This window comes from Sphaerodactylus townsendi, linkage group LG06 (assembly GCF_021028975.2).
Source record: "Sphaerodactylus townsendi isolate TG3544 linkage group LG06, MPM_Stown_v2.3, whole genome shotgun sequence".
Lineage (NCBI taxonomy): Eukaryota > Metazoa > Chordata > Lepidosauria > Squamata > Sphaerodactylidae > Sphaerodactylus > Sphaerodactylus townsendi.
In genome coordinates this window covers 66,290,261-66,315,716 of record NC_059430.1, presented here as the reverse complement: position 1 = coordinate 66,315,716, position 25,456 = coordinate 66,290,261, and the positions used below count along the sequence as shown (strand labels likewise).

General features: G+C 38.4%; 1 protein-coding gene across 2 annotated transcripts in view; it reads right to left on the bottom strand.

Moving 5' to 3' along the window:
* Positions 1-5,403: 5,403 nt before the first annotated feature.
* Positions 5,404-25,456, bottom strand: part of GXYLT1 (glucoside xylosyltransferase 1) — a 35,436-nt gene continuing 15,383 nt past the window's right edge. Inside the window, exons 2-8 of one of the 2 annotated variants that reach the window (XM_048500742.1) lie at positions 25,290-25,382; positions 21,156-21,330; positions 19,628-19,753; positions 18,559-18,810; positions 10,558-10,681; positions 9,695-9,867; positions 5,404-6,534 (exon numbers count right to left, since the gene is read on the bottom strand). In XM_048500742.1, the coding sequence (XP_048356699.1) occupies positions 6,373-6,534; positions 9,695-9,867; positions 10,558-10,681; positions 18,559-18,810; positions 19,628-19,753; positions 21,156-21,330; positions 25,290-25,382 (1,105 nt within the window). In that variant the 3' untranslated portion in view covers positions 5,404-6,372. The remainder of the gene's footprint in view (positions 6,535-9,694; positions 9,868-10,557; positions 10,682-18,558; positions 18,811-19,627; positions 19,754-21,155; positions 21,331-25,289; positions 25,383-25,456) is intronic. The other variant, XM_048500743.1, reaches the window with a different exon arrangement.

The window sequence follows — 25,456 nt, the reverse complement described above, 5'->3', positions numbered from 1 at the left end:
TCGCCCAGAGGGAAACCAATGGGCAATCCAGTTTCAGGTATTGTGATTAAAGGTAATACCCAACACTGTAGTTCATTACTGGGTTTCTAAATGGCAAAAGACAATCTCATTGTCCAGCGTCTGAAGCAAATTCTGTGCTCTCTCTGAGACATGTGCAAGAGCTATTGTGGACTGAATTAATTGCTGAAGGATCTAGGTGAACAATGCCAAAAACCGAGTAAAATACTGGAAGATTCACAAACATGTATACACCTGGCCACTATGGGAGAATCTTAAGGCCAGAACCAAATATATTAGCGGTTAAGTACCAGAATGTTAGACACTTGGTTTACATAAAAGGTGATATAGTGCTTGCATATGTTGAGTCAGAAAACAACTGTGCTGACATTTTAACAAAAGCAGAGGCACTCTGCAAAATATATCAAAAGATGTTACCAGAGCTTGGCATTGTAAAGGTGTAACTACATAACCTTATTGGTATGTTGTACTGTCATGTAAATATGTACTTATGTTCTTATTGTACTTGTTAGAACTATCAGTATAAATATGTGATGTAGTCTGCACTCCAAGATGAGAAGAGGTGTTACAGTATCAGAAATACCTGTCACATCTTCCCGAGAGCAGACAAGTAGATCAAACTGATCTAATCATTACGCTTCTCCTCAGCACTTTGTCCAAGAACCAGCTGAAACCAGTCCAGCTGTTCTGCTTGGAACATGATTGGTTACTTGTTATATAAAAGCAGTGCTTGCTTACCAGCACTAGCTCTTAGGGTTTACCTGTTGCTGCAGGGCATGCTGCCCGTTTGCTGTTGGAGTTCCTGTATGCACTGTAAATATCTGCACTGGTGATAAAGTTTTTCCTCACAGTTAAACTTCTGTGTGCAGTGGTAATTGCTTTCAGCTGTGCTCAGCCAGTGCTTAGCCGCACCTTGCTGGCCTCTGTAGCAGGCTTTCTCTTGCGTAAATTCAACTCTGTGACAATAAATGCCTTAATTTGTTATAAGCAAAATTGCAAATATACCCAAGGATATATATACTTGACAGAAAACTGCAAGCTGATGCACGCTATGCTATCTTAGAACATGTATCTTAACTTTTGCCATCAGGTCCCAATGGAAATTTTAGAGTTGTCCTCAAAGGCTCTGATGTAGTTTTTGTCCTACCTCCATCAGATCTCTTTTTCTCGTCAGTAAGGTAGGGCAATAATTTACTTGTTACCCAATCTATGGGTATGTGTGTCAGTGGTTTGAGACAGAAGAGATTAAACATATCAAGTCAAAATGACAACAAAGACATGCAACTGTTGAAAAGCAAAGAACGTCCTGCATGGTCCCATCATAAGATTAGATATCCTTCTAGGTACAGAAATGCAGCTTGGATTTAAGAGTTGTATATGTCTAAATATAACAGCCAGAATGGTGTAGTGGTTAAGAATGGCAGACTAATTTGGAGAACTGGGTACAACAATGCTAGACTGTGAGGCTTTACATCTGACCTCGTCGGTTAAGAGCCTGGACGTGACTCGGGATCCAACATTATCGTTAGAGGCCCAGGTTGCTTAGATTGCCCGGGTAGCTTTCCATCATTTGCGACAGGCACGGCAATTGGCCCTGTATCTATCCCGTTCTGACCTGGCCAGTGTGATCCATGCAACGGTCATCTCTATATTGGACTGTTGTAATGTGCTCTATGTTGGCCTGCCTTTGATAGTGGTCCAGAAACTAAAACTTGTACAGCATACGACAGCCAGACTGCTTACAGGAACATCTAGTCGGGACCGGATTACTCCAGTCCTATACCAACTGCACTGGCAGCCCATCGAGTTCTGGGACATTTTCAAAATGTTGGTTTTGACCTTTAAGGCCATAAACAGAATTGGACCTACATATCTGAAGGACTGTGTCTCCCTGTATTGCCCCGCTAGGTCCCTCCATTCTTTGGATGAGTACCTGCTGGAGATCCCTGACCTCTACCTCCCTACCTGGTGGAACAGGCTCCCTACCTGGTGGAACAGGGCCCTGCAGGATCTGCAGAGTTTCCTTAGGGCCTGTAAAACAGACCTGTTCCGCCAGGCTTTTGGCCAGCCAGGTTAGCCATCAGACCCTCATATCATCCAGACCTCCCGTGATGGCGAGGGATGGGAGTAAATCGCCCGTCAATTAATAGATTATTAATCTACTGGGTTACTAATTTTAATTAACGTTATGCTGTTTTTATTGAGAGAGTTATATTGATGTACACCGCCCAGAGCCTTCGGGGGAGGGCGGTCTAAAAATGCATTAATAAAATAAACAGATAAAAAACCTCACCACTCCTACACATGAAGCCTACTGGGTATCTTAGGCCAATCACAATACTCTCAGAACACTCTCAGCCCACACAAAGGCAGGCAATAGTAAACCATCCCCAAATGCCTCTTGCCTTGAAAACCCTACAGGCCCACCATATGTCAGCTATGACTTGATAGTCCAATCACACACATGTCTACAGAATACCCATCCTGTCTTTGAAAGCATTTAACTCATTCAAAAACAATATATTTCAGAGATAATGTCCAATTTGAAAAAAAAAAGAACTGGGGAAAAAGCAGGGTGGAAATGCTGTTTTCCTGTTTTTTTCTGTGCCTTCACATCTCTACTCTTTGCTTTTGTAATTTAACCAATTTTGAATTCATAAGAGAACCTGTCCTCTTATCCATTCTCTATAAGTTTAGTCAGGAGTCTGCTGATTGTGGTTGGTATACTGTGTTCACATAAAACCCAAGTAAAAATGTAACTTCATCCACCATATCCTCCTGCCTCTCCCGCCCAATGCTCCATGATCACCACTCATCACAGACTGGTCTGGCTAGACCAGCCACTGATAAACATCCTGCATACACTTAATTTCCCTTTTAAAGCCGTCTTTTAAAAACAGCCAGTGTGATGTGGTGATTAAGAGCAGTGGGCTCTAATCTGGAGAACTGGGTTTGATTCCTCACTCCTACACATGAAGCCTGCTGGGTGACCTTTGGCAAGTTACAGTTCTGTCAGAACTCTCTCACCCCCACCAACTTCACAAGGTGTGTACTGTGGGAAGAGGAAGAGAACGTGACTACAAGCCTCTTTGAGACTCCTTAAAGCTTGGGAAAAAGTGGGGTTTAAAAACCAACTCTTCCTCTCCATTACTGATGTTTTATTTATTATTTAGTTATTTATTACACAGTTTTGATATTGCCCTTCCCTTTTCTGGCCATAAGTATACCCATTGCCAGTACATCTTACAATTTCATTATTTGTTAAGTGTACTTCCTTTTATTGACTGACTATTTTGGGGTTCTCTAGGTTCTAATGCAAGTCCAGTTGAAAGTATGAGGACTGAACTATGGGAAACTGCTTTCATAAAAAAAATCTCAGGAAAAGTTCTGGTGCACATTTGGAAATACTCATGTGTGCTCTCTAGCCTTTCAGGATCCTATCCACCACTTGCAATATTTTCCTACTATATAAAACTCATTAGAATTATCCTAGTTAAAATTCCTAGAACTTTTGCTTGTTCTATAATCTCGTAAACCAGTTTCCCCAGCCAATTTCCACCCTTCTCAGGACTTTCTGATTTTCGGTGAAGGAGAAATTGATTCACTCTAATTTTGTGTTTGTACAATAAATACATCCACATATGAATATTTGGGAATGAGCTGAAGAGACAGGTTTATACTAAAGGAATCTGAGCTATTCCATTTAGACCACATTTTTTTCTTTTTTTGCTGTAAAGTAATAGCCAGTCATTCAATTTGAAAAGAACAACGGACAATAATATAAAACCACAGTTTATGTAAAAATAATTATTAACAGTAATCTGCATGGACATCAGTCAGCATCCAACTCTGTTCATTTTCTAAAACATCTGACATATACACAAATATATTTAAGTGACAGTATGACTACTCATATTCTAATATTAAAATGAGGTTTCTTTTTTCTTCAAGCAAGAGAGCAACAAGTAGGATAATAGTCAGTTCCAATTAAGCAAGTTGGTATCTTTGTGTTGGATCAAAACTTCTGCAAATACAGCGAGATAATGGAAGTGATTTTTACCACCTGTGAATAAGCACTACTGACAGTCATGGGGCCCTGAAGAGCAATACGTCTCGTCTCGTGTTTAGGGGAGTCTGAAAGGAGAGTCAACAGAAATCTGACTACACTCTGGTGCAAGCTTTTGTTCTGTTTCCAGAGGTTGCTTTACTCACACAAACAGGAAGCATTAAAACAGATCCCCCCTTGATACAACCCTCTGGTCACATGACAATGTTTCTGAAGATTTTCTAACCCACAAAAATAGCTGTCTACATATCACATGGGATACTGAGAGAAGGTAGTAAAAACTGATTTCACAAACTTGCTACACATGCAGAAGCTTGGATTCAACCTGCTTTTGAAAATAAGATACAAAGCAAATAAAATAATAAGCTTCATTAAGATATATGGTAACTTCCAAACTATGAAAATGCTATTCATTTGGTGCACTGGCCACTAAGACCAACAACATTCAGAGCAATGATAAATGAACTGATAAATTATCATTTCTAGTGGGACATTCTTTTTCAAAATAGTGAAGTGTGCTTTGTTTGCTATGCGAAAACCATTTATGAACTGAAGGGCGCTGTGGCTGAAGTCTGGTCCACTCGAATTTTTTGGCAACCTTCAGGGCAGGCAACTTTCGAGCCTTCAGACTAGAAGTGTGAGGAGTTTATTGCTCTACTTGAGCGGGGGTAGAGAACCCTCGCGGCTCTCCAGATGTTCAGGAACTACAATTCCCATCAGCCCCTACCAGCATGGCCAATTGGCCATGCTGATAGAAAACTGATGGGAATTGTAATTCAGGCTGATCTGGAAAGCCCTGAGTTCCCTACTCTCAAAGGGACTTATATAAATTTAACAGTGGAATAACTTTTTTCATTTCTAAGACTTTTGGGGCACCAAACTTTCAATAGCACTTAATGTTGTTCAAGGCTAAAAATCAATTGCCAATTTCTATTATAGAAGTATAACTCAAATATTATAAGATACCATTTTACAGTAATGACTAGTATTAGACATATTTCTTTTCTGACTGGGCAATATAAACAGAAAGATGCAATAACAGTCACTGAAATCACTATAAAAACAAAAACAGAGATTTATAACAACAAAGATTCTGGTCAAAATTTTAAAGCTTTGTTGCCATATGTGCATTATCTATTTGGTAAGCAAAACAAAACAATCATATGAACTTAGGTAACATACTAATCCAGATAGTACTCATATATGATTATAAACCTACTGCATGTTAATTTTGATGAATAATAATGTATTAATTGTTACCTAATAAGCAATAGTGTATTTCATATTTTCTCTTTCAGAATGGCTAGAAAAGTCACACACAAATGTATTTAAATTTAATAAAAACTATACTGAGAAGCATACATGTCACATTTCACCTTATAGTTTAAAAAATCCAGCAAGAGTATTTTGGCGTTATAACTGAATCATGTTAAAATTTGGACAGGACCAAAGAACCACATAAATAAATCACATGGCTCTGAATCTTATGTTTTCCCCAAACACCATGAAAATTTATTTTGATAGTGACAAGATGTTAAAACCATGGAAGTCCAGAATTCAAAGAGAAAAACAGTAATAATTCCTACACACCAGGTCTGAAGCATGCTTATGTAACTCTTCAAATTCCCATCATCTTGTTCATAGCAATGCTTCATTAACTATTGGGTGGGTGGACAGATTTAATTCCACTACTTATTTAGAGTGGAAGTCAGGGGTTTACTTGTGCAGGTTGTCCATATAACATGATTGTCGAAATATTTCAAAATATAAAAGACATAAAAGGCACATACAGATTGTCTGCACACAAATCACATTCCTTTAAAACCAGAATAACTTCTGAGATTTGTAAACAATTGGTTCTCACATTTTTAAAGTGAGGTTAGTGCTGTCCCCATTACTGCTACATTCACAGTACAGCAAGCTTTTAGACTAGGAATGACTTAAGTATAAAGTCACACCTGAAGTATAAAGACCTTCATTTTATCTTAGTCATTTGAGGTTTACAAAGATGTGAATTATGTAGAATTAACCTGAATTGAAAACTGAATATCTTATTCACTGTGTTGAACACCTGTACTAACTGACTGTCCAACATTCTCTGCAGTTTTTCCTCTCCTGCAGAAAATTCTTCAGCATGTACAGCATCTTCATTTTGCCCACACTGGGAGACATTTTTGGACACAACTGATTAGAGCATTATTCTATTTCTTCCATGAATATCCTTTAGGCACTGGATACTCTCATGCATCTGTGCTGGTTAATTCAGCAGTTTGGAGAGCCTCCAATGATCACCTTTCCTTTGATCTTCTATCATAAATGTCCCTTATGCTTTTCGTTAGCTGCTTTATGAACACTTTGTATATTCTTCCACAGTAAGTATGTTGTGTCTTTTGTAGCTCCAGTTCAAGGGGTAGCAGCAAAGAATGTACCAGGTTATCACCAAATGAATACTGGAAGAAAAAAATTAGAAATGTTACATAAATACAGTTCTTAAGGTCTTAATAATGCTATTCCAATAGTGCTCTTTTCAAAACTGTTTTGAAAATCCTTTCAATTTTTACATAAAATATTCAACTTTGTGGAAGAGTATCTCTAAACATAGTTAATGACAGAACCAGTAAAAACTTGACAGTGTTTAATACACTACAATATATAAAATCCTTCCCTGACAAGTTTGTAATATATTTCCATTACTCAAAACATCCAATTACTGTCAACTAAAAAATGAATGCAAAATGTTTTCACCAAGGAAAAAAAACTCTTCACATAACCATTCAGGCAAATAAATTTAAAAATGAGTCAGACACCTAAATTAATGGGTTAATTTACATGATCACACGCCTGCCATGTTGCAGCTTTTGGCCTGAAATGGGTATAATTATCTCCATCTGCCATTATTTAACATAATATATAGCTCTTATTGAGTTGAAACAGTAGAAAAAGAGTAATCTATAGTACCATTAAAGATGGGGCAGTTTCATTAAACTGAATTATGAACAAGCACATACAGTATTTAATGGAAACCTAAAGTAAAAACAGCCGTTAATCCAATGTTACAGGTTATTTCACTATGTATTTTTTTAAAAAAAAGTGAAATGCAAACTCAACATTTCAAAATAAAATAATTTTGCTAATCTTGTTCACATCAGGTCAGTATTGATCTACATCGTCTTCGTGCCTTATGAATAAACAAAAACTGATCATAAATAAAGTTGAGAGATTTTCTTTTCTTAATATTTTTCTGGCAATACACCAGGGAGCAGAGAAATTGTATTTTTATGAGACCACATTTTCTTTCAGTGCGGTGTATCCTCAGACCCCTGATAGTACTTTTCTTCATTTTTATACCTTTACGACAAGATGCAACAAAGCACCATTAAAATATACTATTGATTTTTGAAGGTTATATACAACATAGGATGCACCAATAAAATAAGCAACATTGTGCATTTTACAGCTTTTCCATGAGAATGCTGAAATACTGATAAATAGTTTATTAGAAGCCTTATTTGTAAAACATGGAAGCTGAACAATTATGCCAAGGATGAAAGATTTCCACAGGCTTTCACATATTATAAACTGCACAAATTAAGTCAACTAATACAGAACAAAAGTGTCGAGGAAAAACAAAACTGACCTTCAAGTACCTCAAAACTGCCTACTTGTTTTATCCACTGTACACTTCTCATAACACCCATCTAAGCCCACTGTCTTCACTGTAAGCTGGAACTCTGCTTAGAAAGGCATTACTTGCAGCTGTAACTTCTGTACAGGCACATGGGGGACTGTACTTGTGTGGGCCTGCCATGGAGATCGGTTCAAAGCTTTCTAGGTGTCTCTAGAAGGTTTGCAGTACCCCCCTCCCTCTAACATGCACCAGAATTTTCCCACCCAAACTAGCATATGGCAGAGGTGAAAAGGTTGATGTAGCAGTGGAGATCCTGAGGAGAAGGATCGTGTAACAGAGGATTTCATTTTTGCCATTTGAATTCAATGTTCAGAACAGAGATAGGGGAGGGATCATCAATAGTTTCATCAGGAAATGGTTCTGACAGGACATTGGAACTGACAAGGGGTTGAGCCATATTACCATAGAAATTGGTTGTCTGATGTCAAGTATGAGGGCTCTGGAGCCAATGAAAGCAAAAATGGAAGAAAATATACTGGTAGATCCCATTATGTAGGCAAATATATTGGTGGACCAGTTGTTACTGGAACCACCGAGTTAAGAGAGTCTCAAACAGTAACAAATGAATGGATCAACAGAGGTTTTTTAGAGCCATTTGGCAGGAGAAGCCTCAGAAGTAAAAGTAGAGGAGGAATTTCTACAACTTCATAATCTGAAGACAGAGGTGATGAATCGAAAGAGGGTTTATGAGGTCATTGAACAGGCATTGCTTCCACTCTCAGAGGCAATGGATGAGTGAAGAAAGTACAGGAAGTCTTATGCTTAGTCTTATTTTGAGGAGATGTTCAAAGGAAAAAGAGGAATAAATACCTACCAGAGTTAAGTTGAGGTAAGTTGTAGGTAGAGAGAAAATGTCCGGTCTTCATGGCTCCAAAGAGAACTAAGGAAAGGAGTTCTCTCTCTACCTGTCACACACAGGTTTGGGAAGGAGCAGCTCTGGTGCAGGGTAGAGGGGCAAGAGTACTATGAATCTTCTAGCGAGACCTAGAAAACTTTGGAACCAATGTCTGTGGCAGGCCTGCACAAGCGTGGTCCCTTGAGAGATTGCACAGAGGCCACAATGATGAACTTACATGTTTCCTGCAATTTCAATGCAGATGTTTTGGAATTGCTACTTTGAATGTTAAAGAGGTAACAGTTTATTACCGTATATACTCACGTATAAGTCGATCCGCATATAAGTCGAGGCACCTAATTTTGCCTTGAAGAACTGGGAAACCTTATTGACTTGCGTATAAGTCGAGGGTGGGAAAGGTCCATGGGGAGGTGGAGCACTGAGCAGGCAAAGGAGCCGCAGTTGGGGGAAAGGAGTGCCCCAGAAGCCTTTGGGAGGCTTTTTAAGGAGGAGCGAGGTGGGTCTGGGGAGAGGGAATAAGCTGGGGGCCGTGGAGGGTGAACAGGATGGGAGGTGGTGGAGGAAAAGGCAGAGGAGAACGAGGCACAGAAAGCGGCTTAAGCAATCTTTGGAGCACTGCCCTTTTAAGAAAACCATAGAGACAGGCTGCCCATCAGGCAGCTTCTCTGAACCAAGTCTTACAGCCTGCCGGGGAAAGGGAAAAAAGGGTGAGTTAGTGAGGGAGCCTGCCAGCCGGCAAGAGAGAGCGAAGCAGAAAACTAAGCACAGAAAGTGGCTGAAAGAGGGGCGGCAGAGAAGAAGGCAGGACAGAGCGAAGAAAGGACAGGAGGAACAATACACAAGAATTACCGGTAAGTGGGACCTGCGTATAAGTCAAGGGGGCATTTTTCAGCCTAAAAAAAGGCTGAAAACCTCGACTTATGCGCGAGTATATATGGTAACTGATATTTTTAAAAAGCAATTTATACAAAGGAAGAAGTTAAAATTCATTGGGATACTTTTATCCTAAAATTAAATTCAATAAAGAAATTAACACCAATATGCAGATGAAACTGCAAATGCTTACATATTTTATTGCTTCATACACAGCCCGAAAAGCTGGTTGTTTGTCATCATGATAAACACCCCTGTTTCCATGAAGGATAAATATTCCTTCTTTTTCAGACTGCTGACAATTGCTTCCATAAATGCAGTGATCAGGACGGTAGTTCCATTGGCAAGGAAACACAAACAGGCTTTCTGTAAAGATTTAACAAATAGAAAACTTAATTGGGGCAAATATATTCATTACAACTTTCTTTACTTTCATTACATTACTTCCATGTCTCAAAAAGGAACCTGGAACAATCACCAAAAGTATTAACAATTGCACAGATATAAAGAATTCAGAAGTTAGATTTGAGGCAGGTAATTTTAATAGTTTTGACAAATACATAATGATTGGAACATTCTATTTAAACTATGATAGAGGGGCCTTCAGTATGAAGTTCACCAATACAACCTTTCAAGTACCACAGTATCACCTGGCTGTAATGTATTCATTGCAAAAGCTGTCCTGACCTGAACAGGATCTGCATTTACTAAATAATCATTCATCCTACATTCTCTCAATAAAATTTCAGATGTATTAATTAGGAAATACAGCAGATACAATTTTGTAGAGGATTTCTGCTTATAAAATCTCTAAACTTGAATTTATAAGATTCAGATTACCCAATCTGCTTGAAGTCCAGTCTGCTAAAGCTCCTGCTGTTAATATAACATTTTGCATAAGGCACACAATGTAACTGTCACACTGAAACCTGAATACATTTCAATGAATAAACAAAGAACACATAATTTTAAATTAAACATTCTGGGGACTAAGTATTGAAAACTGAGCTGCACAATTCAAATACCATGCTAGGCAGTTTTATAAAAGCAGCTTACCTGGATTATGGAAAAACATGATGTTCAGAAGATCCTGATCACCCCATGTTATATTCAGCTTGTATTTTTTTAACAGCGGCATAAGAATTTCTTCCCAACGTAATCGTGCTGTTGTCATATCATTCTTCATCACATAAAACAAGCACAAACAGAAGATACAGAAATGGATCTATTTATTTTAATGTATTTAGATTCAATAATGTTTTTGTTCAAGATATGCAGTGTTGTATCTTTACAAATGTTAGTGGGTCAAACTACTCCCATAATCCTAAGAGGCAGTTATAAGGGCTATAACACCCCTCCACACAGATAAGTGTTTTCTGTCCATTTTTGTCTAATATTGCCATGTGGAACCATACCTAACAGCTAAGGAGGGCTAACATAATATACTAACACCAGTGCCACCTTTATTGGTGTACACTGCTATATATCATATGAGTCTCCTATTACACTCATCAATATCAATGGCAAGTCTTTTGTATAAGATATTTTCCCATAAGAAGCATTACTAATACCACCTAATTATTAATACCACCATCTCCTTAGATACAGAAGACCATTAGCAGTTTTTCTTCCTCACAAAAATCCTTTCCCAGGAAACCATCTTCCCTTAGCTGCCTAATGTATCTTTTATCAACTACCATATTCTATTCAGTTACTGATCTCATGAAAAATAAGAATCATTCAGCATCAAGCTACCTTTTTTCTATAAAGTAGGAAGCTAGCACCTGTATGGTAGCCAGGGGCGTAACGAGGCAAACTGTAGCCCTGGGCAAAACCTGAGTTGGATGCCCACCCCCCCATGGGCGGCCACTCCACCACGACCAAATTTTTTTCCCATCAGGACATTGGTGCCTGCAGGGGTGCATTTTTAGACATATCAGCACCAAAATTTCAGCTTATCATCCGGAGACTGTCCTTATGCTACCCCCCCAGGTTTGGTGAGGTTTGGTTCAAGGAGTCCAAAGTTATGGACTCCCAAAGGAGGTGAATTTTTGGATGTATCAGCACCAAAATTTCAGGGTATAATCTGGAAACTGTTCGATTGGGACTCCCCAAGTTTGGTGCAGTTTGTTTTAGGGGATCCAAAGTTATGGACCCTCAAAGGGGGTGCCCCATCTCCCATTCTTTGCTAAGGAGTTGGGGCTACCCTTTTGAGGGTCCATAACTTTGGACCTCACCAAACTTGGGGGGTAGCATAAGGACAGTCTCCCAATGATATGCTGAAATTTTGGTGCCACTAGCCTAAAAACTGCACCTCCTGCAGGCCAAAAATGGAAAACCACTAAAAATACCCAAAAACGAACCCTGCATTTTGATGCCCCCCACAAGGTGGTGCCCTGGGCAGCTGCCCACCTTGCCCAATGGGCATTATGCCCCTGATGGTAGCTACAGCTAGTGGCTGTGGCCACTGCTCTCACCCCGACACTGTCTCTCCCCTTCAAGCATATATGTGATGATCATGCATAGCTTTTACTTCTTGATACTTTTACTTCTTGATGTATAACCTTGCCCTATACTTTTTCCAACCCTCTATTCAATACTTTATTTTCGTAGACTCTATATGAATTAATCACTCTATGATGATTGTAGTAGTTTCTATTATTTTTCTGAGATTCAATTTAAAAAATCCTCTACTGCCAAAATGGTTATCATTATTCAAAGGTCTGAATTCCTACTGAAGGATCCTGGTTTATAGATTTCACTGTTAAGAACATAAGAACATAAGAACTAGCCAGCTGGATCAGACCAGAGTCCATCTAGTCCAGCACTCTGCTACTCGCAGTGGCCACCAGCCATACATCGACTTCTCCTCCATAAATCTGTCCAAGCCCTTTTTAAAGCTATCCAGGTTAGTGGCCATCACCACCTCCTGTGGCAGCATATTCCAAACACCAATCACATGTTGCGTGAAGTGTTTCCTTTTATTAGTCCTAATTCTTCCCCCCCAGCATTTTCAATGGATGCCCCTGGTTCTAGTATTGTGAGAAAGAGAGAGAAATTTCTCTGTCAACATTTTCTACCCCATGCATAATTTTATAGATTTCAATCATATCCCCCTTCAGATGTCTCCTCTCCAAACTAAAGAGTCCCAAACGCTGCAGCCTCTCCTCATAAGGAAGGTGCTCCAATCCTTCAATCATTCTTGTTGCCCTTCTCTGCACTTTTTCTATCTCTTCGATATCCTTTTTGAGATGTGGCGAGCAGAACTGAACACAGTGCTCCAAGTGCGGTCGCACCACGGCTTTATATAAGGGCATGACAATCCTTGCAGTTTTATTATCAAATCCTTTCCTAATTATCCCCAGCACAGAGTTTGCCTTTTTCACAGCTGCCATGCATTGAGTTGACATTCCCATGGAACTATCAACTAAGACGCCCAAATCCCTTTCCTGGTCTGTGACTGATAGCACTGACCCTTGTAGTGTGTATGTGAAGTTTGGATTTTTTGCTCCTATGTGCATCACTTTGTATTTTGCTACATTGAATTTGCTACACTGCCATTTCTTAGCCCACTCACCTAATTTATCAAGGTCCGCTTGGAGCTCTTCGCAATCCTTTGTGGTTCTCACCACCCTACATAATTAGGTTTGATATGCAAACTTGGTCACCACGTTACCCACCCCTACTTCCAGGTCATTTATGAATAAATTAAAGAGCACTGGTCCCAAAACGGATCCTTGGGGGACACCACTCCCTACATCTCTCCATTGTGAGAACTTCCCATTTACACCCACCCTTTGTTTCCTGTTCCTCAACCAGTTTTTAATCCATAGGAGGACTTCCCCTCTTATTCCTTCATTGCTGAGTTTTCTCAATAGTCTCTGGTGAGGAACTTTGTCAAAAGCCTTTTGGAAATCCAAGTAGACAATGTCCACTGGTTCCCCCTTATCCACATGCCTGTTTACACCCTCAAAGAACTCTAGTCAGTTTGTAAGACAGGACTTGCCTCTGCAAAAGCCATGCTGACTCTTCCTCAGCAGGTCTTGTTTTTCTACATGTTTATCTTTAATGATAGATTCTGCTAATTTACCAGGAACAGATGTCAAACTGACTGGCCTGTAATTTCCTGGGTCCCCCCTAGACCCTTTCTTAAAGACTGGTGTGACATTTGCCATTTTCCAGTCTTCGGGGATGGAGGCAGATTTCAGGGATAAGTTGCATATTAATGTGAGTTACCTACCTCTTGCATACAATAAAACTCCCCACAATAATTCACTTGGTTTCAGACCACTAATTTGGGTAACGTAAGGATTATAAAATGTAAAAATTGAACAAGTCTTATGGTGAAACAAATAAAAGAAAATATGTACATTAAACAATAAAACAATTCTGAACTAAAATTAACTGCATTTAAAATACAGAGCACATAAACTTGAGCACACCCCGGCTATTTAATAACCACCACATACATAAGAACAAAAAAGGATACCAGTCAACAAAAAACTTATCAGTCTTCTGTTCTTCTAAAAACTTATCAGTCTTCTAAAGAAACTACTACTTGGAAGCAACTCTCATATGCCCCAGGTAAATAGCTTACTGAAAGACTTCTATATAAATTAATAAAGCCCCAAGAAAGCAAGCATCACAGTATGTTCAGAGTTAAGTTGCATGGGCAAAATTTACAAGAACTTGAATTCTAAGGAAGCAGAAAAATAAATTAGCCTTTCATCAGAATTTCAGAAAAATTACAAATGATGTTACCTGAATATTTACTGTATAAAAAAGAAGAAGAAGAAGAAGAAGAAGAAGAAGAAGAAGAAGAAGAAGAAGAAGAGTAGTAGTAGTAGTTTGGATTTATACCCCCCTCTTCTGTAAGGAGACTCAAAGGGCTTATAATCTCTTTTACCTCCCCCCCCCCCACAACAAACACCCTGTAAGGTAGATGGGGCTGAGACAGCTCCAAAGAGCTGAGACTAGCCCAAGGTCACCTAGCTGGCATGTGTTGGAGTGCACAAGCTAATCCAGTCCCCCAGATAAACCTCCGCTGCTCAAGTGACAGAGCAGGGAATCAAATCCAGTTCTCCAGATTAAAGTGCACCTGCTCTTAACCTCTACACCACTGCTGCTCCTACGCTGTAGTAGGAGGGATCCTGTTTAAAATTTCTATGCACAGAAGCTTATAACCACCACCACCATCACCACCACCCAGCACACACTGAAGTGCCTACTTTATGCGCAGTACAAAGGAGAAAATAACAGGGCTGGGGGGGGGGGGGACACAACACAGCAAATTCACTTCCAACCCAAATGTGTGCATATTTGACGGGATCCAACTCAGAAAATGATAGAAACAGAATGATGTACAGCCTCTAAAAGCTTCAGAGTGTTGATCTCTTGTGCATGCACACTTCCAAGGTTACTTCCCCTTCCCCTGGCCTCTGGATTTGGCAGGAGGCAATTAAGGAAGATGTTGCCTGGTAACTGCCAGATGCTGTTAAACATTCTTAAGATTCTGTCCAATGAGAAGTTGTGACAGTGGCCCCTTCCGCACACGCAAAATAATGCGTTTTCAAACCACTTTCACAACTGTTTGCAAGTGGATTTTGCTATTCCGCACAGCTTCAAAGAGCACTGAAAGCAGTTTGAAAGTGCATTATTCTGCATGTGAGGAATGAGCCATAGACTCTAGGATGAGAAGAAGCAGGTGAGTTGAGCTCAATGGATGGTGCCAAGGGAAACAGAACAAATTAGAAGAGTGGGAAAGCACTGATAAGCACGAGCAAAGAGAAACAGAACAGAAGTCCAGTACGGAACCTTTAAAGATTAACAGCATTTATTTCAGTATGAGCTTTAGTGAGTCAGAGCCTACTTTCTCAAATATAATTACTATATTTTTCACCCACCTTTCAGTCAAAGAGCTCAAGACATTACAGATTATTACAAGGATACAGCTCAGCTCCCCACTATATCCATGACCTTGTGAGGTCATGTTAAGTGAAGACTGATCCAAAGTTAACCACGGCCTGGGCCTGTGATAGAATGTGAATGATCACAAGTCTCCTCAGTCCATATCACACATTCTGTCTGCCATTACACTAGTTGAAATGGTAGTCTAAAGTGGAGGAATAAGGAATAGGTCTAATTGTTTTCTTATACAAAGATCCTAATATTATAATGTATGGATTTTTCCCCCAAGGTAAATGAGAGGCATTGATCTTGTCATGCAGGATATTACACTTTAAATCAGTTTCAGTAAACATATATGCCCCTTCTTCAGAGATCTGCCTAAGGTGATTCACGTGACAATAAAAACATTGTACCTATCACCAGTTAGGTATGGCTCTTCAATGTTTGGGCTCTTAAATGATCCATGAATAAATGATCCATGTTTTCTTGAGCAACTTTAAAGGAAAAGGTTCAGTTCCCCTTAAAGGAAAAGGTTCAGTTCCCCTTAAAGGATTCTGACCCTCAACGTACTTAATTTTGTTGCTCGTTTAGAAGCTCCAAAGAAGAGTTGAAGGGAGGTGTTTTTACATATGGGTCTTATTTAAGTTTCATGGTTTTATTGTTCAAGACTTTGGTCTAAGAACAGAGAGAGAGGGAAAGATATAAAGGGAGGAAGGAAGGCTGCTACATCCAAAGAAATGTCCTGAAACACTATCCAGACATTATCACCACCAAGTGAAGCAGTCTGTACCCTGGTAAGAGCAACTAGTTAGAGCATGCAAAACCAGTTCTTGTGCATTTATGTACATTATGCTGATATTCTAGACATAATTCATTATTGTTGTAATTAACAACATGATGCAAGACTAACATACTATAATACCTTACAAACTCTGCATCCTTTTGGACATATGTTAATCTACTTGATATGTTGAATGGACAGGAATGTGGGCCAGAGCATCACACATTATGAAACCGCCTATGGAACTCTTTGCATTAAAAGCTACTTAAGATACTCACTGCCTGATCTTAGGAAGCAGCTGAAAGCTTTCACCTTTAGGCAGGCTTTCAGGCTGTAAGATGGTTTGTTTGAATATATTGTTTTTTCTACCAATTTTAATGAAGTCTCATCATACTGGTTACATAACTAATATAATTGTTTTGAACAGGTCACCCCTCTCAAGGAATATGGTTTTGGAAACTAAAACTTTCAGACATGAATGATGAACACCAGCATCTAAAGGAGTCATCAAATTGTAAACATTTCTATTTAGCTGGTTTAAGAAGCAGTTTTCTTTTATGGTGTTTGTTAAGTGGGAAAGGAAAAACTGTGCCTTTCCTTGCTGGGAAAATCCCTTAGACCAAGGATTCCCTGGAAAGTACCCTGGCAACCCACCACCACCACTCAGGACCTCCTGAGAACATCTGGACTGACCTCTAGACTGAACATCTAGAAGGCCCACTTTCAACAAAGTACTAAAACACTAACAAAATAACTTACAACCAACCTGGAACATCTAGAAGGCCCACTTTCAACAAAGTACTAAAACACTAACAAAATAACTTACAACCAACCTGGTTACAACCAACTTACAACCATAACTTACAACCAAAATAACTTACAACCAACCAGCATCTGTGAAGTCTAGAACATGGGAAAGAGATTAAAAGAAATAGCACAAAGAAATAGAGTGTACTAAGTGAAGCCCCCCCCCCCAAGTCTTTATAAACAGGTTTATTTAAAGAAAGGGAAACTGGTGGTTGGTTCAAAAGAGTGGTTGGGGGGGGGGAGGCAAACAAAATACCAGAAAACACACAGAAACAAAGATAGATATTCAAATGAAAAGCAATACAGTTGCACTAACTTAGTTCAACGCAATACCTCTGCCGTAGCAAGTTCCTTAGAGCCAGTGGGGAGTTCCTTTTGCTAACAAGAAGTTGAAGGAGTCCTTAACCCCTAACTAATTTCATATAGCCCCAGTTTCCACTGAATACTGAAAACTGAAGACAAGGGGAAATCCCAAATGTACAGATATTCATGCTAAGTTGGGCCTAAGCCAGCCATCTTTCTAAGACTAGCAAGCAGACTAGATGAGGGCAGGGAGCTGTTCATGTTGGCAGTAGAAGACAGGACATGCAATAATAGGTTTAAATTATGGGCAGAACAATACCAGCTGGATATTAGAAATTTTTTTTACACATAAGAAATTGTTGAACAGTGGAACTGGCTACCTAGGGAGGTGGTGAGCTCCCCCTCTTTGGAAGTCTTCAAGCAGCAGCTGGACAAATGGGACTGTCTAGCACAATAAATGACTAATACAGGAAATAAACATAGTTCTTTTAATTTAAATGTTGGGTTACAAATGGATTGTATGAACTAATTGAACAAGTAGCTTGAAAAAGCATCACACACTTTATAGCAGAGTGTTTTTACAGAAATTGGAAGTTTGTAGAAAGTAGTCCAGTAGTGCCACCTTCTGGTCAGTTAGTCCTATACACTTACAAGCAAAAGAGCTTCACACAGAAGATGGAGTAGCATGCAGAAGACTTGGGGAGGGGGACTCTAAATTTTGAGCACATGTAGTTAAAACTATTTTATAAGTTTTAATTTCCCTTTCCCATATGACTATATGCTAAAGTTCTCCTACAAACTGAACATAAGAACATAAGAACTAGCCTGCTGGATCAGACCAGAGTCCATCTAGTCCAGCACTCTGCTACTCGCAGTGGCCCACCAGGTGCCTTTGGGAGCTCACATGCAGGAGGTGAAAGCAAGGGCCTGCTGCTGCTGCTGCTGCTGCTGCTGCTCCTGAGCACTGGTGGGTCAGGCCACACTACACAGGGAAGATTTGCAAAGGAGAGCCATTTGTCTTGCTGATACTCTTTTCATGGCAGAAAAGGGACATTCACCATATCCCACAATGCAGCTGCTCAGGACTGTTCAGAGGCAGATAATCACGGCCATAGTCCATTGCTCAAAATGGTGGCAGATCTTTCCCAAATGCCTCGGGAAAAGCATACCACTGCCTCGATTCAGAGCGGCGACTGTGCAAACAGCGCCCCTGGAATGGTGTTTTTACTGTATATTAAATAGGTGTAACATTTACATACCTTGAAATATTTTCTTCTTATACGAGTCATATTCATTAACATTACTCCAGAATTTATTCCAGTTTTTCCATAATATGGATGCCTAGCAAAGCGATTATACCATCCAATTCGAGGCTCCTCATGCTCTGGCGCCATTGCAGCAATTTGAGAAGAGTTAAACTTTTTCAGAAAAGACCAAATATCATCAACAGGTCTTAAGAACAAGATGTCCGTATCAACGTATAACAAAGAGTCCACATCTCTGAGAATTAACTGTAAAGAAACGATACATGGAAACATGTATTAGGTCAAACACTGAGATTCATCTTACCCAGTAAGCTATTATAGAAGTGCAAGATCCATTCATTACAACAAACAACCTTCAGTTATTTGCTTTTTGCAGTGATATTTAAATCAAAAATACAAAAGACATTCACTCTGTGCTAAAATTTAACATTATCCAGGATGATTCTTGCTTTTTTCATCTTGTAAATGCTGAATTAGAACACGATATTTTCAGGTTACTTATTTTATATGGTTAAATTTTATTACTTTACTGTTTCAACATTTTAATACTATAAGCTGCTCAGAGACACAGACATATTTCTAAATAAATCAAGAGGCTTGTTTTCAAACTGACAATGTACAATATTCAGCATATGCCATGCATGCTGGCATGCACATTTTCCCTGTTTGTAATATACATGCAGATCTCAATGGTCCAATGTGCAACCAGATTTGTTCCCTATCTTACATGAAAGGCAATTCTGTATTAGAACAAACTGACTATCAACTGCTAAATTTTCATTCAGCAGTTTCTGCCTAGATAAGCAGTGAAAGCTTTCACATGCTGGGAGACCAAATTGTTATTGTTTTGAAACTCATGCACCTTTAATATAGTGAATTAAACAACTCTAGAAAGAATGTAGGAACTGGTTGTTATGAGTTTTCTGGGCTGCGTGCTGGTAAAAAGTACCAGACCACAATCACACAGCCCAGAGTAACCCACAACAGCCAGCTGATTCCAGCCATAAAAGCCTTTAACAGTACACAGGATGTAGGCATTTTGCCATAGGCTTACATCACTTACAGGCAAGAAAAGTCTTTGAGAAGCACAGGGCTTAAATAGTTTCTTCCATTCTACTGCATTTTCAGTTGGAAATGAAATGGGATACAAAGTATAATTAAATTTTCCTTGATATGCCAAACCATCAAGCTGAAAAATAAAACAAAATAAATTTTTATTTCAAACGAATAGAATCAGGAATACCATGAACTGATGAGTCTAATTTTCAAAGCTGCATCAGGTTATGTTGACCCACTTTTCACACGAAATATAAAAATGTACTTGTAAAATTGTAAACATCAGCCAAGGGTCTCAACAAATGAGCTATTTATTGCAGAGATTCTTTGTGCTCTGCCCTCAGAGTAACAATTTGTAGAGAACCAGATTTCTACAAATTTCCTTTTAGAAATATGATAAAACAAAATAAATACAAAAGGTTAAAACACAACAAAATTAACAAGTACTAAGGCAAACATGTTTTTAAAGCAGGTTTGTGTTCCAGCTTTGTTTTTCCTACTTTTAAGTACATAACTGACACTACCACGTGTGGCCATGAGTTACATAACTGGCTTAAAAGGACTGGGGGGTGGGGTGGGGGAGAATTGTCTGATTAACTAAAATTACTTTAGTGAGAAGGGCTTATTATAATTTAGACAGAAAATATAAAGAGAACAAAATGCTTTCATTTTAAGAACTAAAATTACCCATTAGCAGAGAAAAACAGCAGAGTTATATAAAAATGAGATATCCTTTAATGAAGTTCTAAGTGTAAAAAGTCAGGCTACAGAAATATATTTACAAAAAGAGGAAGACAAAATAGTCATGTGCTAAAAAGCACTGGCAAATAAACAAGCTTGCACAATAAGCAAACAAGAAAAAAATACAGCAGCACAGCATACAAACATTCAGCATAACAACAAGGAGGAGAGTAAAGGGGAGATAAGGAGCATAAGAGCTACACCATAATATACAGCATTAAAGGTTACCCTCAGTCAACCAGTTAACTGCCCCAGCTGCCCTGAATCAACATACAGCAACCAAATGGTGCAACTATGTGGCTCCTACAATTACTTACACAAGAGATCCCAAATATTCCAACAATTTGGGAAAGTAATGATAATTTTAAAACAAATCAACAACATGTGATTATCCTTGTAATTGCAATGTTGAGAACAAATTGAAGCAAATTGTTGTCTTGAAGTCTTTGAGTGATATTGTATAAACAGGTACAAGAAATTCTCTATACCAAGATTCTTACTTCAACAGTTGCTAAGAATATTGAAAGACCCTTCATTTCAAGAGTATAACTTTTAATATGCTGTAAGAATTGTGGAGGTAAGTTCTGTAAAAAAAATTAAAAATACTGAGGATATATCATTCATCCCAATGAATGAAAGTAATGTAAGTTTTCACTAATCTCCAGTCCAGAATGTAGTTTAATCCTGTCACCAAAGAACAAACAGGCTTGCGAGACCAAAAGACTAACATATAGATATTCAAAAAAGGAAAAAATCATTAAAGTTAGCAGCTAACACACTTACCATTAACTTACCATTACTTGGAAGTCCCTATGTAGTGGATCCTCTGCAAAAATATGAAACTGTAGATGCTTGATGCTGAAAATAATGGCTGATTTCAACATAGTAACTGTTTCTTCCAGTCTTTCACCACAGGCTACCACTGCCAAGTGCATCTTCTCAGAAGACAGAGCCTTCACAGAATCATATCTAATATAAAAGTATACAGGTAGTAATGGTTCCCAAGGGAAATTTTTTTGATCAAAGAAACATTCTTGTTATTGTTTCAACTCAATACAATTAAAAAATCTGCCATACTATGTACAGAAGATTCAAAGTGAACTACCAGGAATGATCTGAAGGGGATTCACAGGAATGTGGCTTATGGTTAGTGACAGAAAGGGGAAAGTAGACATTTTCAGCAGCCAAACTAGTGCTTCCTTGATAATTTAGCTTTTGTAATAACAAACAGCCATCAGATGGCATAATTTATGCACTGGAGTATTTAACATACTTTGATCTTCCAGCTTATGTCCTTTTGATAGAACCTTTCTTCAGATAAAATATGTTAAGACATGTACTATCTGTTCAAACTCCATTTTTGTGCCATTTTATCCTTGGCCTCCCAAAGTCAGTTCAAATAAAAAGGCAATGCAAATAATAGGTCTAAATCATGTTCAGTAATCAAGATATACTTTGATTCAGAAGAAGAAAGCTCCACTTTTGTGAAGAAACTACCATCCGAGTGCCTTCATGTGAATGGCTCTCAAAAAATAAGCTCAACAAGTCACTTCCTGTCCCTCAGAGATTCTAAAAAGACACTGGGAAGGAGCCAATTTGCTAATCAGAGGTCAGATTACTGTGTCTAAAAAACAGGAAGCTGGCAAAGTAACTGGACAAGTGGGGTAATTTGCCTCCAGCAGTTTATCCTTAATATCAAGTACCATACTTACACAATTAAGGACTAGGCTACTTTGTAAAAACACATTAGGTAAGTATAGTGAACTTGAATGTCTTACAGAAGCATGGACAGGAATGAGAATTACAGAGGTAATTGGAGCTCTAAAAGCAGGAAAAGATTTGAACCAATTTCGCCCCTCCCCATGGCAGCAGAATTCAAGATCCATTTATTTTGATTCCCTATTTTAAAAAATGTTCCGAGGAAAGGAATGATTAGTAAGGAGAGTTGGGTTCCATATTTTTCAGACTTTTTTCTTAGACCCTCACTCCAATCTGCCTCAAATGTTCATACGAATCACAAACCAGAAAAGATCCATATTCTGCTTCTTCTTGAAAAAAAGGGAATCAGTAAAACTCATCAGAGTAGCATGGACCAGAGGGACAGGGTGTAAAGAGAGAAAATAGATTGTGCACTGTTCTGATTCTGCATTCATTCTTTTAACTTCCTAAACTGTCTCTATGTAGACATCTAAAATATATTGAAGTCCTAGCCAAAGGAAGTTCAGTCAATTTGTCAAAAGCCTGAAATATCATCTATACTCTGATATGAACAATATCAGTGACAAGTGTTAAATATTAAGGCCAGTATTCAAAGAACTCCAAACAAGATCCAATGTTTTTCACAATAATAATACTATACAGATTAACACTAATATTTACTAGTTTCCCACAAACAGCAGGACAGTTAAGGAACAATCCAACAGCACCAAAATATGCACGTGTCCTTTACTCTTAACCACTTCAGAGTTGCACACACACACGAGTGAGTATCGCATTCTGCTGTAAAACAGAATTTTCCATACAGGTTTTCTTCAGCACATGCAAGCATTTCATTTCCATAGAAGTTGTTTAAAACTGAATGCTGTCAGAATAATATTAAATAATGCTGAATAATATTAAATATCGTATTTCAGAATAACTGATAAGCTTCAATACTGGCTTCAAAGTAACAGGATGTTAATTTTTTGACGTTTAAATTAGATTTTTATTTTTAAAAGTTTAAACACTTTATCTTTTTTTTTTTAAGAAAACATAATCTGAAAGGAAAGTTACAGGCCACATTCAAGAGCTACACTAAGGTTGATTTCCTGTGCCCTCACACTTTAGGCACTTGGATACAGTTATTGCCCTTCACAAACTGGTTTAAAAGCCTAGCTTGGGAGAAGGGGATTCCAATTTGCCTAGGCACCTCTATTTGGACTTCTAAACCAAGTGGAGTTTATTTCTGTGCTCTGTAAAAGAAGGAAAAGTGGAAAAGAATGAGAGGAATATGTAGGTCCAAAGAAGTCATAATAGTAATGTGCCCATCATAGTAAATAGGAATTGAATGTAATCATGCTTTGCATAATGTCCAAATGCAGCCATAATCTCTTTAAACTTACTAATGATCACCATGATTTTCTTTGTAAAGAAGAACCATAGGGGGAAATGTCTAACTTCTGAGGTTAAGCATTATAAGTGACATAATCAATAATGTACTGTAGTTATATACTGCTTTGTATTGCAGACTTCCCTGGGAACCCACTAATTGCGAGTCATCAGATGTCCAGAGATCACATCCTGGATTTTACCAGAATCATCCATGGAGCTCATACAGGTAACCTTGTACTCTTTGTTCTTTATGCCATCTAGGTACCTAAGGTTTACAATGTGCCAGGTTCTGAAATAACAAATGCTTATGACTATGTCAAAGCCATGGGGCATCTCTTTACTTTTTACCTGATGACAACTCGCTATTTTGCTTTATAACTACCCACATTTACACCAACAAAGTTTGTGGCACTTAAAGTTGTCAGAAGTGAGAACTACTTTATTCAAAGTTTTAATTCTAAGAGTGTGTAGGAGCGCAACCTTAAGGCCGTACTATACATTCTGAGTAGTTGTATTATGCTCCAACCTCAAAACAATTTTTAATGCAAGGCTTTGAGGTGGAATGGATGACTGACAGAAAGGGGCTGAACAAACCATTTTTCTATCAGATGTTTGTTCCAGCCTGCCCCCTTAAAGATACTTTCCCATTTACAAGAGTTAAAAGGCAAGGCCCATATCCTTTGTTCAAAAGGAGAAATCATTTGTGTTATGGTTCTGAGTAGGCTTAAGAAGTCCCTCCCTCCAGATTAAACTCTATTCAACCTCAAAGCAACCTGCAGCTGCTTTGATGTTTAAATTTTTTAAATAAACACGTTGTTGTTGTTTTGGCCACCAAGTCACAGCTGGCTTATGATTAGCTTGTAGGGTTTTCAAGGAAAGAGACATTCAAAGGTGGTTTGCTATTGCATGTTTCGACATCATGACCCTGGTATTCACTGAAGATCTCCCACCTAAATACTTGCCAGGATCAAGACCAAGAGTGAGTGACTGGCCCAAGGTCACTCAAAAAGTTTCCATGGGAGAGTGGGGATTTGAACCTGCATTTCTACTCCAACACACTGGTTTTACTCTGGTATGCAGAGTGCACAGTTAAACCACTGAGGAAGTAAAACCACTATTTTACCTTGTAACTGAAAAGCATTTGGTTGGCCTATAAGTATTTTATGCCATTAAAACTATCCCTGGCAATAGGAAATATGCTTATAAGTGTGTGAAAAACCCATGTGTATACTTTTACCAAAAAGTATTTTTTACATTAGGGGAAGTTAGTTACAGTGCAATCCTTAAAGGAGTGGCGATGGAATGGACTTAAGGAGCCAACTAACTCTTATGCCAGTGAATCTCTGCGAACTGCACTATCTTCTCTTTTGGAATGAGAGAGATGCTTTGAAAATTCTTACTCAAAACATAAGGTTTAAAAAAAGATTTAGGCTTTTTTCAATTGGAGGGATTTTGGGGAGCATTGGAAAAAACTCTTATTAGATATTTTCTATTTTGAAATGGGCTACTTTTACCTGCTTCAAATGTATAGAATGAAAAAGTCTGAAGAAAATGTTGGGGAACAGAAAAACAACAACTTAGAATTAAATGTTTCAAATGCAAGATTTTATTAATGTTTCTTTAAGACAAACTACAGAAGTAGATAATGATCATTCCTATGTTACTTTATATATATACATAGTGTTACTCTGCCTAGTAACTAATGGGAGCTTGGAGTTGAGGACATTAATGCAAGGGGAAAGAATCACCATTTTTTAAACACTTCCTTAAAATGTTAAATAATTTTTAACAAGGGTAAAATTATCTAATTGAGGAATTAAGACGCTGTCAAAGCCTACCTACGAGCAGCTTCCCAAAAGCAGTTCATTCCACAAACATCAGAGGGCAGCATCCAATAGGAATTCCAGTAAGATACAGACAGAGTCTTACACCTAACAGGATAAGACAGAAACAATCCTGTATAAATATTAATTGTCTTATATCATGGTTCTAATGGGATATGTTT